Source organism: Macrobrachium nipponense, chromosome 12 (assembly GCF_015104395.2).
Source record: "Macrobrachium nipponense isolate FS-2020 chromosome 12, ASM1510439v2, whole genome shotgun sequence".
Lineage (NCBI taxonomy): Eukaryota > Metazoa > Arthropoda > Malacostraca > Decapoda > Palaemonidae > Macrobrachium > Macrobrachium nipponense.
The window spans coordinates 49,920,455-49,936,280 of record NC_087205.1 but is presented as its reverse complement, the minus strand read 5'-3'; the positions used below and the strand labels follow the sequence as shown (position 1 = coordinate 49,936,280).

At 48.5% G+C, this 15,826-nt stretch overlaps 1 protein-coding gene across 12 annotated transcripts in view; it reads right to left on the bottom strand.

The window, feature by feature from the left end:
• The window catches only part of LOC135224522 (afadin-like), a 573,724-nt gene that overhangs the window by 354,902 nt on the left and 202,996 nt on the right, over window positions 1-15,826 (bottom strand). The window contains exon 1 of one of the 12 annotated variants that reach the window (XM_064263590.1): window positions 14,668-14,998. The exons of the other annotated variants lie outside the window; for them this stretch is intronic. Coding sequence (XP_064119660.1) covers window positions 14,668-14,983 — 316 coding nt within the window. The 5' untranslated portion in view covers window positions 14,984-14,998. Of the gene's footprint in view, window positions 1-14,667; window positions 14,999-15,826 lie in introns of those variants that run through there. 12 annotated transcript variants of the gene reach the window in all.

Here is a 15,826-nt window from a genome sequence, read left to right as displayed (position 1 = left end):
TATTGCTAATAACGCTGTCCGCGGCGCCTCCATCTTGAACCTTGTCTTCCTGACAAAATGATTCAAGGTGGAAAGGTCAATTACCGGTCTCCAGTCGCCTGTTGCTTTTGGTACCAGGAAAATGTGACTGTTAAACCAGGGAGAAGGACGCTTTACTTCCTTTATTGTACCCTTGTTCAACATTTTCAACACTTCTTCCCAAACAGCTAAGAACTTTGGGGAGTCGCAAGCATATGTCCGACTGAGAAAGGGTCTGCCCGAGAGGGTTGGAGAGAAGTTGAATGGTAGCAGATATCCCACCCGCAGAACATATACCACTCATTTCTCCACTCCATAACTTTGCCACTTGGCCCACTGGCCTACTAGGCATCCCCCTACTCGTTCAAGAGAGGTGCCCACTCTATTGACGACCCCCTCTTCCCCCTCCTCTAGAGCCCCTCCCAGGCTTGTATGGGCGGGATTGAAAGGAACGTTGCTTGTATGGGGGGGATTGAAAGGAACGTTGCTTGTATGGGCGGGATTGAAAGGAACGCTGCTGCATGTTAGACTTACCCTGAGAGACCCTCGCCAAAGTAGAACCCTTAGATTCAACCAGCAAAGATCTTCTTATCTGTCACTGAGGAGGAGGAGGAGGTGGGCGTCGTGAACACGCCTGCCATTTGGATACCGCCTGATGAACTAACCTGTCCTTAGTAAATCATATTCTCCAATTCAGTCCTCTGGAACAGAAACTGCGAATCAAGGAGATCCCCATTCCTGAGCACCAATAAAGACTCAGAGTCCGTTGAATTTGCCACCAGGACAGAGCTGCGTCTCTCCTGGCTAGGAGGAGGTTGGCCCACAAGTTTGCACTAAGGTGGGCCAGTTAGAAAACGCCTTACCACTGGACAGCAACAGTCTAGTGAGTGAGGAAGAACTCACTAAGCCTCTTACACCTATCCGAAGCAATTTTGGCTGTCGTGGTGGACCACAAGGCAAGCCATGAGACCATCTGGAAGATGGAAGCCGCCATAGTCTCCATAGCTAAGGCCTCTTGTGACGGCAAGGAAGGATCTTCTGACCTAACCTCCTCTAGGGTTAAGTCCAGGTTTAAGAAGGATCACATCTGGTTAAGGTGGCAAGGCATCAAATGAACTACATTAGCTGAGTAGTACTTCCTATGCCGCACAAGAGGAGGAGGAAGAAACTTGGAAAATCTCTTGGAATGCAGAGAGCCATCACGGTCTGACACAAAAGTGTTCACACATTGCAAGACAGACTGAGCATGACCCAACAGGGGAAGTTCAAAAGAGGTCCTAGAATCATGACTGGCACCCAGCAAGGCCTGTATGCATGTAAGGTTGATAGAAGACTAAGCCTGCATCCTACACTCAAGATTGTTGAACTCATGAATGAGATCAACAACCTCCGCGAAGGAAGACATAAACTCTTGAGTGTCTCCCTCCTCCTGCTCTGGCAATGGTGACTGACAACATGAAGAAGAAGGCTTGGCAGCATCGTCCTCCTTTTGCAACAACACTGATGAAGCTTCCCTAGGAAGGGTAGCATTCTGGACATTATTGGTAGAAGAGTAGTCTCTAAAACTTGAAGACCCTGTGACCGAAGGTTCCCGAGCGTTATTCTGCAACGATAATTGTGCACGGTCCCAGCTCGAACCTCGTCCAGGCATGTGTGAAGAACCACGTACACCATCGGTGAAATCATCACGTACGTCAGGCAAAAAATGTACGCATTCACAGGAGAAATCACATACATGGCCATGGCCGTGTGACGAGTCGAGTACAAGTCTGTGAGATACCAACAGACCACGGTCCCGAGACAAGGAACGTCGCTGAAAAGAGCTACACAAAGAAGGACTTTTAGGGTTAAGGCCTCTTTCAAGAGAACGAGAACAACGACCACAAGCCAGGGAAGCCTCACGTTCCCAACCGTCAATCACAGTCTTGTCAAGTAAAGAATCCTTAAAAACAGCTTGGACCACCTCTGTCTCTGCAATTTTCAACCTTTTAATCAGCGCCTTATTGTCCTTAATCTGACAAACAGGAACTGGATCAGATGAAGAGGGAGTACCTCCAAAATCATCAGCACATACATGCAAGGATGAGAAACGTCTGTGTACGGAAGATGAAGACTCAACACTCATACTGTCCCGAACACTTCCATGTGGAGAGACACGGCCGTGAAGAGAAGACAACGATGCAGTACCAGCACACACAGGAGACACACAGCCATGTAATGAAGACGAGGATGCCTTCCTTCCACAAGCTTCACTGTCAACTTCACGAACACGAACCTGAGATGGAGAAGTACGACCTTGTGGGGCAGATGGCAAAGCACCCCTCTTACTTGCACGAACACGGACGTGCATGGGGGGGAGACAGCCATGAGAGGCAGAAGGCAATACACTCCCTCCGCTCGCAGTAGATGAAACCACAAAGTCCTTGATCCTCCAACGTCTGACATGATGACGAGGCGGTGATGGAGAAGAAGCAGGAGAAGGCAATAAACTCCCTTCCCTACAAGTTCGCTTAGAAGCAAGAGGTGGAGAATAGACCTTACGTTTACAATCTGTCTTCTTCACAGCAAAAGCAGAAAACTTCTCTTCCAAACCAGAGTCCAGTCTCTGGAAGACCACTTGAAACAACACCTCGGATGGCTCAGCGAGAGAGGATGATGATGTCATAGAGATGGGAGGATGAGCGGCCGCTGCATCTGACATCATAGGCTGAGAGGGCACTGGGAGTGACGTTACAACATCTCCGAGGCCAGCGCTAATTGATGGCCTCACCAAGAGATTGTTAGTGGGGCACCACAAGATGGCAGCACACGAGAGCCAACATAGAGGAGCCCAGGGGGAGGTGGGACAGCAATGGGGGCCGGAGGGGGGGTACAAGCCTCCAAGAAATGCAACAGCAGTCCACCCAAGGAAGGTGAACCCCGTAGCCCAAGCGATGTCCAAACTGCCGCCATCTTGGATGACTCCAAAACTGAAACAAAGGAACTAGATGGTGTAGCCTCCTCCCTCTAGGGGAGGAGAATTGGAGCCTGAGAGAGAGGGGGCTACATTAAACATAACATCACCCTGAGGCACTCCCGATACTTCCATCGACAAATCAATGGAAGAAAAGGAAGGTGACATGGGAACACTAGAACTAGCCACAGGAAGAGCAATCAAGGGAGAGAAAGCAGACGAATCGTCCAGAAGAGGCGAAGAAAACCCCTCCCAAGAAGGAAGAGTCAAAACTCTGCGATGTTCCCTCTTCTTAAAATGACAATTTGTCGAAAATTGCATTTTCCTAACTATACAACCTGAGGTCCTTTACAATAGGAAGTAGCTAAGCGGCAGCTGGAACGGTCGTAAGCTTCGAACAAGGGGAGAACGGTAGTTAACTGCTTGTCCGATCGTCGCGCGCCGCGCGACTGGGAGGTAAACAAATCACTTTTGCTTTTGGCCCATGCAAAATACGCAGAGTGAGGGGTGGCATGAGGAGGGACTTTATGTTAAAGGACCTCAGGTTTGTATAGTTAGGAAAAATGCAATTTTCGACAAATTGTCATTTGTTCCGATACGTAATACAAACCCTCGGTCCTTTAACAATAGGAAGACTGATTCTTGGTGGGAGGAATCTGAGTCTTTTTGATGAACAGACTGGTGTTCGTCCATCCCCTGGAATTGCCTCCCTGGTCGTAAGAGCGAGGGAGGGATCCAAGCCTCTGTCCGATTGATCGGGGTGTGCACCGCAGGATCAATGGTCAGACCTCTGGCCGAGTACTAAATAGGAGAGGCAAGCGTATCTCTTCGTACCAGCATTGTAAGAACTTTTTCCCTTTACATGAGCAAATGTAAAGTAATGGGTTTGTCTCATGTTGGCATCCACTTCTCCCCCTTGTTGGAGAAGTGGTGGATATTTACTCCTATCTCTAGTTAAAGAGATAGGATGGAGCTCTGTTGAGTAGCTTACCTGCATCTGACTTCCTTTCCAGCAAGGTAACGACCGTATCCCTCTGCCCACAGGTAGAGGTAGAAAAAGATGGTGAAAGGAGAAGCCAGTCACTCTCTCATTCACACATGCATTCTCCCAGTCATACCAGGAACGATGCTGTTCTGCCTGCTCGGGTGCTGGGTAAGCTTACACAACGTGTTGAGCAGCCACCACAGGTCCCAAGGAAAAAGTATCCAAGGACTTGTGGGCAATATCCCGAGGTAGAAGGACGTGAAGGTGGTCTGGTTGGCCCAGACACCTGCCTTCAGGACCTGCGCACGGAGAAGTTCTTACGGAACGCTAAGGGGGTCCGATACCTCTGACTTCGTGGGCTCTCGGTCGGAGCGTACGGATGTCGTCGCTACCATCAGCTTCGTACGCTCTCCTGATCACCTCACGTAGCCAGAAAGAAAGCGTGTTCTTGGAGACTTCTTTCTTGGTAACCCCAGTGCTAACGAAGAGGCGTCGACACTCAGGCCTGAGATGTCGAGTTCTCTTCAGATAGCGCCGTAGCGCCCTCACAGGACAAAGCAGCATCTCATCCGCATCATTATCGGTGAAGTCCAGGAGGGAGGGGATCGTGAAAGACTCGAACCTGTCGTCAGGGATCGACGGATTCTGAGTCTTAGCTACGAAGTTCGGGACGAAATCGAGCGTCACAGATCCCCAGCCTCTGGTATGTTTAACATCATAAGAAAGGCCATGTAGTTCCCCTACTCTCTTCGCCGATGCCAGGGCCAGCAAGAAGAGGGTCTTGAGGGTCAGATCCCTGTCTGACGACTCTCGGAGTGGCTCGAAGGGTCTTCGAGTCAAACTCCTAAGTACGAGAGTCAACATCCCACGCAGGGGGCCTGAGTTCCCTGGGTGGGCAAGACCTTTCGAAGCTCCTCATTAGCAAGGATATCTCGAACGAATTCGAGATGTCCAGTCCCCTCAGTTTTAGGACGAGCGCCAGTGCTGCTCTATATCCTTAACTGTGGGTACTGAGAGGAGCTTCTCTCGGCGAAGAAACACGAGGAAATCCGCTACCTGCTGAAGAGTGCTCTGAGAGGAGACAGACCCCGTCTACGACACCAACCACAGAAGACGGCCCACTTCCCCTGGTACACAGCTGCAGAGGACTGTCTGACGTGTCCAGCCATCTCTGTTGCTGCGTACGAGAAAAGCCTCTCGTTCGCAAGAGATGGTGGATAACAGCCAGCCGTGAAGTTGAAGGGACTGGACTGCGTGGTGGTACCGTTGTTCTACGTGTGGCTGGGCTAGAAGGTTGTGCCAGGTGGGTAGTTCTCTCGTGCGTCCGCAAGAAGAGCCAGCAGGTCCGGATACCAAACGGACGGCTTGAGGTCGTTTGGGAGCCACCAGGATCATTCTGAGATTGGGAGTGACCAGCGCTCGACTGATCACTTTCCGAATCAGACAGAAGGGAGGAAAGGCGTAAGCGAAGAGGTTGTCCCAGGGGTGTTGGAAGAGTCGTCTCTGCAGCTGCCCATGGGTCCGGCACAGCTGAAAAGAAAACCTGAAGTTTCCTGTTGTGCCGGGTGGCGAACAGGTCTACGATCCGGTCGCCCCCACAGGTGAAGAGCCTTTCCGCCACATCTTGGTGTAGAGACCATTCGGTCCTTATCACCTGATCCCGACGGCTGAGCTTGTCTGCTACTACATTCTTCTTGCCTGGAATGTAGCGTGCTGACAGCTCTATCGAGTGAGCCGTGGCCCACTCGTGCACCTGCACTGTCAACTGATGGAGCGGAAGAGACACTAGCCCCCCCTGCTTGTTGACATATGCCACTACTGTGGTGTTGTCGCACATCAACACCACTGAGTGTCCCAAAAAACCAAGCGGTCCCCGAAACTCTTGGAGAGCGTTGAACGCCGCCTTGAGTTCCAGGACATTGATGTGAAGGTGCTTTCGTGATGGTCCCACACACCTGCAGTCAGCAACTCCTCCAGGTGTGCGCCCCATCCCTCGTGTCGATGCGTCTGAGAACAGAAGCATCTCCGGGGGGGGAGTGCGTATAGGCACTCCTCTTAAGAGGTTCTTGTCGTCGAGCCACCAGGCTAGGTCCTGCCCTCACCTTGTCCGTGATAGCCACGGGAAAGTAAGGAGGATCCCTGGCCTGAGACCAACTCTCCCTTAGCCTCCACTGGAGAGACCGCAGGTGAAGACGCCCGTGAGGGACTAACTTCTCGAGTGACGACAGATGGCCGATCACGACTTGCCATTGCTGTGCTGCCTGTTCCTGCCGCGACAGGAACCGGCCGGCTGCCTGCCTGAATTTGCTGATACGCAAGTCTGCGGGAAAGACTTGCCCTGCTACCGTATCTATCAGCATACCCAGGTACTTCATCTTCTGCTTGGGTTCGAGATCGGACTTCTCGTAGTTTATCACGATCCCCATATCGACAAAACTTGAGGAGTCGATCTCTGTCCTGTAGCAACTGCGAGCGGGAGCTCGCCAGGACCAGCCAATCGTCGAGATACCTCAGAAGACGTATCCCGTTCGAATGGGCCCAAGCCGACACCAGAGTGAACACTCACGTGAACACCTGTGGGGCGGTTGAGAGACCGAAACAAAGTGCCCTGAATTGGTACACCGTCCCGTCGAAGATGAAGCGGAGGTACTTTCTGGAGGCCTGATGGATGGGTATTTGAAAATACGCGTCCTTCAGGTCCACCGAAAGCATGAAATCGTTCCCCCTGATCGAGTCGAGCACTGAGCGTGCCGACTCCATCGTGAACCGCGTCATGCGAACGAAGCGGTTCAGGGGAGAGAGGTCTATCACCGGGCGCCAGCCCCCCGATGCCTTTTCCTCCACTAGGAACGAGGCGGCTGTAAAAGCCCGGTGACTGGTCCTCCACGATTTCTACAGCTCGTTTCGCCAGCATGGTCTTGATCTCCTGTCGAAGAGCGTTGTCCTTTGTTGATCCCCGGACATAGGTCTGTAGATGGACCGGTTTGGAGATGAGGGGGGGGCCGAGACCTCCGAAGGGTTAGTATATATCCCTCCCGAAGGACATCTACTATCCAGTTCTCGGCGCCGTAGCGCTGCCAAGTCGCCCAATGGCTCGCCAGGCACCCCCCCACTTCCGGTGCAGCAGGTGAGGGGGAACGCCGTCCCTAGCGTTTCCCTCCTCGTTTCGACTTCTTTCCAGCACCTCCTCGGGGAAAGGAGGGCTGGGAGGAGGGCTGATTTCGGCCTCCCCTAGCAGAAGTTGAAACAGCTGGAGTCTTCGCACGGGGTTTGGACGGTGCAACCGTCTTCGCCGCCGTGGAAGCGCTAGCCAAGCTCTTTGGTTTTGGCCGCAGTTACTCGAGGTTGCCCAGAAACCTTCGAGACTGCCTGGTGGACTAAGCGGTCACTCTCGTCAGTGCGCCGCCGTTCCACCGCAGCGTCCACCATCTCTCCAGGAAAGAGAGCTGGGGAACTCCTAAGAGGTCCATTTCGTAGCCCGAGTGCCGCTTCACGCCCGGCCCCCTTGGTCACTCGGGTAAGGACTGCGTCCCTACGTCGAAGAACCAAGTTGGCCCACAGGTTAGCAGTCTGATGGGCGAGGTAAGAGATTGCTCTTCCTCCAGACTGGCACAGTCTCCTGAAAGAAGCGTCGTCTTCGAGAGCAGAACTCCCAGAGCCGGTCCGCTACTTTGGATATTGTGAGGGACCACAAATCCAACCAGGAAACTGCCTGGAATGCTGCCATAGCGGTAGATTCCAGGGCAAGTGCCTCCTGCTGCGAGAACCATAAGTTCTCCGACAGGAGCTGCTGCAGGGACACACCTGGAGTCAGCCTCGCTAACTCCGGGTTAACCTGTTTCGGCAATATCGGGTCTTCAGATGGCACGTAAAATCGCCTCTGCCGCTGTAGAGGAGGAGGAAGCAGCTTAGAGGACCGTCCGGATTTTAGCGAGTCCTCCCGTCCGGAGACGAGATTCTCCACCTGATCCAGGACCGAGTCCGCAAGCTCCGATCGTGGCAACCCCATCATCATTTTGGGTTCCCTCTTGGGACCCCAAAATGACTCGAGCCGGGACGTGGGCTCTGCTGGTGGTAGCGGCGATCCTTCCGCGAGGTCATTATGTAGACGCATCAACTTAATGACCTCTGCGAAGTTCCTCTGTATCTCAGGCGTCACAGCGTCTTGTGGAGTAGGACCGTCCAGTCCCTCCAACAAGAGCATATCCCTCGATACTCCTCCTTCAGAAGGAGGAACAGCGACAGACCCCTGACGGTCGCCTCCAACTACTTGCGCGTACGTTCTGGTCGGTCCTAAGACCGTGCCTGAGCCGCACGGCGTCATAGCTGGTCACGAGCGGCGCACCTCTCGTGATCGCTCCTTGGTACCTCGCTCCTCCCGGTATAGCCCGAGGAGGTTGAAGGTACAGGAGAGGCAGACCTGACGCTCCCCCCTCGCTCGCTGGCCGGACCAGCGTGCGTGGAGGGCTGCTGCTGATCGTCAACCCGCGGTGACGGTCGAGCAGCAGGCCTAGCCTTGCCGCTCGCCTGGGGCGATTGGCTCGGCTGAGAACGTCGAGACCGATCTCTAGCGTCAGGCGAGCTGCCGCTGGTCACCGTCTCCGCCCGGTCCCATCGGGAGCGGCGGACGGGTGACCTGCTAGGCTCCCTTTCGCGTCGAGACCGGCCAGCGTCCTCTCGGCGCGTCAAACCGCTGGTACCAGCCGTGGCTGGTACCCGCGGCCGTGGGGACTCCTTCCTCGCCTCAACCCGTGGCCGGTCAGCGACCGTCACGTCAGCCCGAGCAGCCAGTTGATCGCTGCGAGAGCGTCCACTGGCCTGGCGAGAGTCGCGTGCACGACTCTCGCCAGTCTTCTGCTCCGCGCCGCTGTCTTGACGGCGAGCAAGCTCGGGCGTCAAAACTTTGGCTGGACGGTCCTCTTTGGAAGAGCGTCCACTCGGTGCTTCTCGCGAACGAGAAGCGGCCGAGACGGAACCTGGTTTAGCGGCAGAACCGCTAGCACCAGGTGAGGACGCACCAGCCGAGGCTGGTGCACCTCTGGTCCCCGTCGACTTCTTCTTTGCAGAAGAAGCGACGGGCCCCGTTCCCGAAGGAACAGGAGGACCAGCAGAAGAACTCCCCAACTCGCCTGAGCGAGTCGGGCCCTTAGAAGATCCCGAAGGAGTCTTCTTAGGGGGGGAGGAGGCAGCCTTCTTCTTCTTCGGCTGTTTAGCCTTAGAAGTCGAAGGGGAAGGAGAGGCAGCAGACGACGAAGAAGACGATGAAGACGACGACGACACCTTCTTCCTCTTCCTCTTCTTCTTCGCCAGGCTCCGCAGAACAGACGTCAGGTCTTCCATCCAGGAGGGAGCCGGGGCAGTTGCCGAAGCAACAGGGCCCGACTGCACCTGTCCGGAAAGACCTGAGCCTGTGACAGCAACACCAGCAGCAGGAACGACAGGAACAGGTCCGGAAACAGCAGGAACGGCAGGAACATCTGAAAGGGAAAGTGCAGGCCGATCTGAAATAGAAAGAGTAGCTGGAACAGCAGCAGGTACGGCAGGCACGGCAGGTACCACGGGAGAGCCAGGCGTCCTGTCTGCAGTTACCGACATCCGTGGCACTGGCGGCAGGTCCAGGGGGGTACTCTTTGGGCAGCGGAAGTCCGGGGTCGGCAAAGGAAAAAATCCAGGTGGTGGTGGCACCGTCCTCCTTGGTACGGCAGCAATTGGTTTTTGTATAGCCACCGTGGGTGTCACCGACATTATATGGGGCGTATATACCAGATGTGGTGGCATCTCATACGCTGGTGTCGTTATTGTGGTGGTAGTTGTGGTCACCGCACCATGAGTGACCACAGCCGACCCCGCCAACCGCTGGAGCAACCCCTGGATGCTGGGCACTCCCTGCAGTCCCAGCGACTCCCACACCTGTCCCAAGTCGTCCTTCGCTGATGGCACACCTGCGGAGACAATAGTCGGGTTAGTTTGAGGGGCTTCCCCGCGCCTGGGGGGCGAAACACCCCCCCAGAGCGGACGGAAGACCCGAGTACAGCCGTACGTCCGGGTAGCGGGCGCCCCTCCACACTCGACGGATCGAGCGAGGAAAAGGATCCCGCTAACCCCCCCCCCAGGGGAAGGCGCGAAACGTGGGGGCTGGCCGGGAGGCAGGAAAGAGGACGAAGTGTCCGTCACCAAAGGAGTCACTGGACTTTCCGATGACTTCTTGGCCGGCCTAAGTCTCTTCCTGCCCTCGTACAGCACCCACTGCGCCTCGGACCAATTCATACAAACCACACATGGTTCGTTGCGGGAGCATTCTCGCCCCCTACAACGAGAACAAACCTCGTGGGGGTCCACCTCAACAAATGACCTGAACCCTCCACATTTACGCCCCTCCAGCCCGGGACACACTCTACGGGCGACTGGAGGGCGCGGTGATATTTCCATCTCTTCCAATTCACTCATTGCAAGAATAATAGAATTGAGAAAAAGTACTTACAATCACTCCTGATATACAGAAAGAGAAAACAAATACTCAAGGTTGAAGCAAACGACAAAGCGGGCAGAGCGATGGCGAACACGTCCTTCCCACACACGGCCGAAAGCAAAAGTGATTTGTTTACCTCCCAGTCGCGCGGCGCGCGACGATCGGACAAGCAGTTAACTACCGTTCTCCCCTTGTTCGAAGCTTACGACCGTTCCAGCTGCCGCTTAGCTACTTCCTATTGTTAAAGGACCGATGGTTTGTATTACGTATCGGAACAAACACCTTTCACTGCAACTTAGGCCAGGAACAACATTCCAGGCAAGGATTCGTCATAGTACAAAAATTTTCTCTGCACCTACTGCATCTTGTACACGGATCTGTAGACATAGACACTAAAAACCTTGAGCACAGAAAACCCTATATGCCTGGGCACATGTGTTGACGAGGCCATGAAGACTCAGAGGAACCCATAATAAACCAAAACAACCACACACAACACACCAAAAGAAAGAACACGGGCACAATACAACGGTTTGGAAGGAGAGCAAAAGCGCAAGCGTCTACTCCCTAAGGCGGTTAAGGAAAAGACTGGTGCATCACGAGGTCTGGTGTGCAGTCTCTGACCAGCTATCACCTCATACACGCAGGAGTTGCCCGATCTCACAGATTTCTTGCTTTACAATCTTGATTGTGTTAACCGGTTACCAGCTGGCGCTTGGAAAGTTATCCTATTGTTAAGACCAAAGATTTGTTCCACATATGAACAAATTCATTTTCCGGTTAAAGCATGCCTCAAAACAAGACCACTATAGCACTATAGAAAAATCCAAAGCTCTGTTCCCAGAACTGCTCACCACTATCGAAACCATAAGACACAAAAGCAAATCCCCTAAAGTATTGGAACTCTTGAGCACTAAAACTGCTATAACTAGGATAAGTTCTCCAAAAAATATGGTTGCTTAAGGTTAACAGAGTGTACATAACTTTAACTGACTACTGAGTTAACACTCTTAACCCTTGTATGGTTTGTTCTAAAACTTTAATACATAACTAGATAAAATGAAAATATTCAAGTCTGATAAACCTTCTTTCAAAGGTTTGTTTCTGAAACTTACGTACATTGCTGGCTGAAAATTGGAGTGTCACTAAAAACATGTTTGACGGCAAGTGTTGTTTTCCATTCTCTAAATCAAACACTAGGTCATGTGGGGAATTCATGAAAAACACAACATTCCAATGACTGTTACTAAATCAAAGATAGGATAATATTTCAATGTAACATTCTTATTGGTAAGAACACCACTATCTAACAATTTATTCAACCTGTTGTAACTGGTTAATATCAGATTAATTATTTCACAATACATTTCCAACAAAGGCATCATTGCAGGTGGCATTAATACAATCCTTCCTCTAAATATGGAAACCTTGTCATGAACTATGATTTAAGATAGCATTAGATAATGTGCTTTTCTTTAAATTCTATGAAAAATAAAGCTTGGAATCAAAGGTAATACCAAGCTTGGTCATATATTCAAGAGTAATTAAGAAAATATTAACTGTCCACAGAAAATCAAGGAGTGAGGGGTAATCTATGTTTGTTGGGGTTCAACCTCATACTCCTCAACTACAGTGCTAACTGATCCATTTCAAGTTTTTCCCTGTTCAATTTTACCTTGTTAGTTGCCAATTACTGGGAAAAAAACTCACCACAGACAGCTTGTACAACCCAAGTTGCACAAATTGCATGAAACTTTCAAGGATAATCTATTATCAGAAGCAGCAATAAAACCAACCTGAACAATTCTGTACTCATCCATTCACATAAATGTCTTGGATCAATGGCAACTAATTACAACTAAAAGGGCAGCAGAAATACTAATCAATGTCTCTTGTAAGCATATGAACTAGAGGACCATAATCTTGATGAAAAGTAGTCATGTGAAGCCATAATTTAAAAAGAGCATTTCAAAACATACAGACTGGCATAATTTCTGCCCATCTGGAAGAATTTTATTTGGAATACAATTATGATAAACTGGCTAAAAGAGAATAAAAACACTGATCTCTTGTCTCTTGAACCTGAGTGACTGAGATTACTAATAAGTTGCAAAATCCACAAACATAAACACCCTGGAAGGAGACTAATGTCTCAATTCACCCAAGAGACAACCTATATTTAGTTTCTGTGATCAGAGAATTTGGTGGCATTGTCTGAAATCAATTACTTTAGTGTACCTGACAATAGTCTTGAATGCCCTGAATATGAAGAAGGTGGTCAATTACCTCTCTGAAATTAATGATGGATGACGACTTAATCAGATCAAGAGTCTCATTATCACATTAAAAAAAAGGTGACCCCGACCTAGCATTAAGCATTTTACTTAAGAAACTGGGTGTTTTTCTACCATATGAGGTCCTTTCTTGAATCTTGCGCTGCTGACTAGGGCTGTGCAGAATAGCTAATTTTGGACTCGACAAAATCGACTCTTGGAGAGGGTGGACTCGCAAAAATCAATTCTGGATTTGACTCCCTGGGTGCAGCTGCACCTAAGACAAACAAACAAGGGATGGGGGGTTTGGGGGAGGTCATGGAGGAAAGAAATATTCTCTGGGTCACTCAGGGTGATGTCAATATAGCATTCGCTTGGCCCTCTGGCGCTTCCTAAGCCGCTTAAGAGAGACATAGGCATATTCCATGATAATTACATGCAGGTGCTCTCTGTTCAACCAAACTAGACCATAATGTCAATCTAAAATCGAGTGGTAGGGAAGGGTTAAAACAGATTAATGTAGCATAGCCTATTTTCTTATGGGAGAAGATTGCTTTAGGCTATCTGCCTTATCTGGGCATTCTTAATCCTCTTAATCTATGCCCTTGCCCTATGGATTTTAGTTTTAGCCCTTTGTCTCGAATCATATAGCCTATTCCTTGTTTTTTTCATTATAAATGTTATACTTATTTCCTTCTTTTGTATTTGTCTTATTAACTTATGATCAATCATTCGGTTATATGTTTCAAAGATTGTTTATGAGTTTATCAATCATTCGGTTATATGTTTCAAAGATTGTTTATGAGTTTAATTTCAATTGCAATTGTTTACACTCATTTTTATTCACATTAGAATTTTTCTTTATTAATCTATTTCATTTCACACTCCCTTATTATGCTTTTTTTACTCTTCTCTCTTTTATATATTCTCCTTCCTATAAACACTGAATCTCATTGACTGATCCCTAAGTGCGAGCGTTCAGCTTGCAGGTGGTGATCCTGATAAATTAAATCATGAATTCATGATCACATGCACTGAACAGCTGGCGAATAGGGAGCAGAGAGGAGTCGATTTTCTGTGGATGTGAGTCGACTCCAGGATCGCTAAGCTAGACTCGCCAAGATCGATTCTGGAGTCGATTTCTGCCCACCACTACTGCTGACCATCAGTGGGATAGGAAAGATATGTCCCTCACCTTCAGTCATGAAGTACTTTCATCAAGGACAGACGTTAACTTACTCTCTGGCAAGAAGGTTCACCTGAGGAAGGGAGCAAAGTACACTTTAAACAAGCCTTGTGCGTCTAAACCTATTTCTGAGCAAGCCAAAGCATACTGAGGTGGTTTCATTGTCCATGCCAAATACAATATTTGTTACAAAGGAAAAAACTGACAAGTCACTGCAGATGTAGCAACCATTTGAAAGAGACCAGGGGATCCTATAAACATTCACATAGGTAGGTAAGAAAGCAGCACTCCAACATAAACAAACAGATGCCCCACAGCAGAAGTATCATCTTGACAACTTTTAAAGTGCTTTTAGTCACTATCGTAGGCTTAGGAAGAATAATTCTAACACTGATGAAAGTCTAACATCACAAGATGGAACTACATACTCATATCTTTCAATACAGCACAATTATATACAAAATCCTTTTTAATGCCTTGTTTGGCAGCTGTTCTTCATTTCAGGAAGTTCTAATTTTCTTCAAAGATAGTTCATAATAACTCTTAAAATCTTCTAATTTGTTGATTTCTATCATAACAGCAACAACTTGAAAAGCAAGATGGGAAGATCTGAATTTTATTTTCATTAGGCAGACTCAAAACAATGCTGAAAACTAAGTGTACACCAGCAAACTGGTTCCTGTCTTTACAAGCAAATTATCAACAACACATGACTTTAGCTGAAAGCTAGTATGCATTCTCAAGCTTAATACCACTAACCTACCAATCCTGATGTTTACTCACCTTCATTGTCCTTTCTTTCATCTCTGGTTTTGCCACAAATAAATAAACCAAAGCAAGAAGTTGGTTGCCTTGATTTATTTGCTTCTCTGATCGTTTCACGCAAGCCAGTGCCATGAACTTGCTTCACATTTAATTTACTTTCTTCATTTTTCTCTTTAAAGTAGTTCTCTTTATTTGTTTCATCAAGATTCAATACTGTATGAATAATCATGTCTTTTGAGATCCCCTTCTTATACTTAATCCGAGTCTGAGAGTCCCTTTCTGAAATTTCACTTTCCCTTTCATTGGTTTCTTTGTTGCTACCTCTCTTAATCATTATGAAATCAACTGCATATTAACCACTGACTATAAAACAACATTAAAGTCGACCCCTATAACACCTGAACATTGCTGTTGAAAATACAAAAAAAGTAATCAATAGCTCAATACAAAAATCAACAAGCAGCTAATTATAATAGTTAACTCTCAGGAATCATATTTTTACAAAACATTACATAAACAGTTGACCGTTTTTATATCCATGTTCAGCATTCATGGCTTCAGTTAATCACAGATTTTTCTGTGGAACGTATCTCTAAACATGTTGCGGAAAATTCACTCATTTGTGGACTTTTTCGTAGGGCAATATTCACTAATTATCATATTTTCTGTTATTTTCATGACTAAATACATTTTTTATGATAAAAAAATGATTTATTACTTTTCAAATATTAATATTAATGTAAACACATTAAATAAAATATCAATAAAATGTATTATTTTCAATGCATATTTAAATATCTAGGTAGACTACTTAACTACTGTTGTGAATTCCCGAAGTTTCCCGTCTATGTTAACAGAAAATCGTAAGAGAAGAATACTGCTGTATGAAATATGTGCATGCCTGAATATAGGGGCCACTTCATTAGTTTTTGCCTTGGTAAGAGTAACAGTTGTAGGAGTGTTCACACACAGCTGTAAGCCATATATCTTTAAAATATTGTAAGACGACTTTGAAATATTCAAGTGTTTTAGGATGATAGTTTGAGGTATATTCAGTATTTGAACAATAAAATAGGCAGTTATAAGCAATTTCAGAGAGGGTTCTAACTTATTGCCGATTTCAATTTATCACGGGTGATTGTGGTCCCTATCTCCTGTGAATACCGGGGGTCAACTG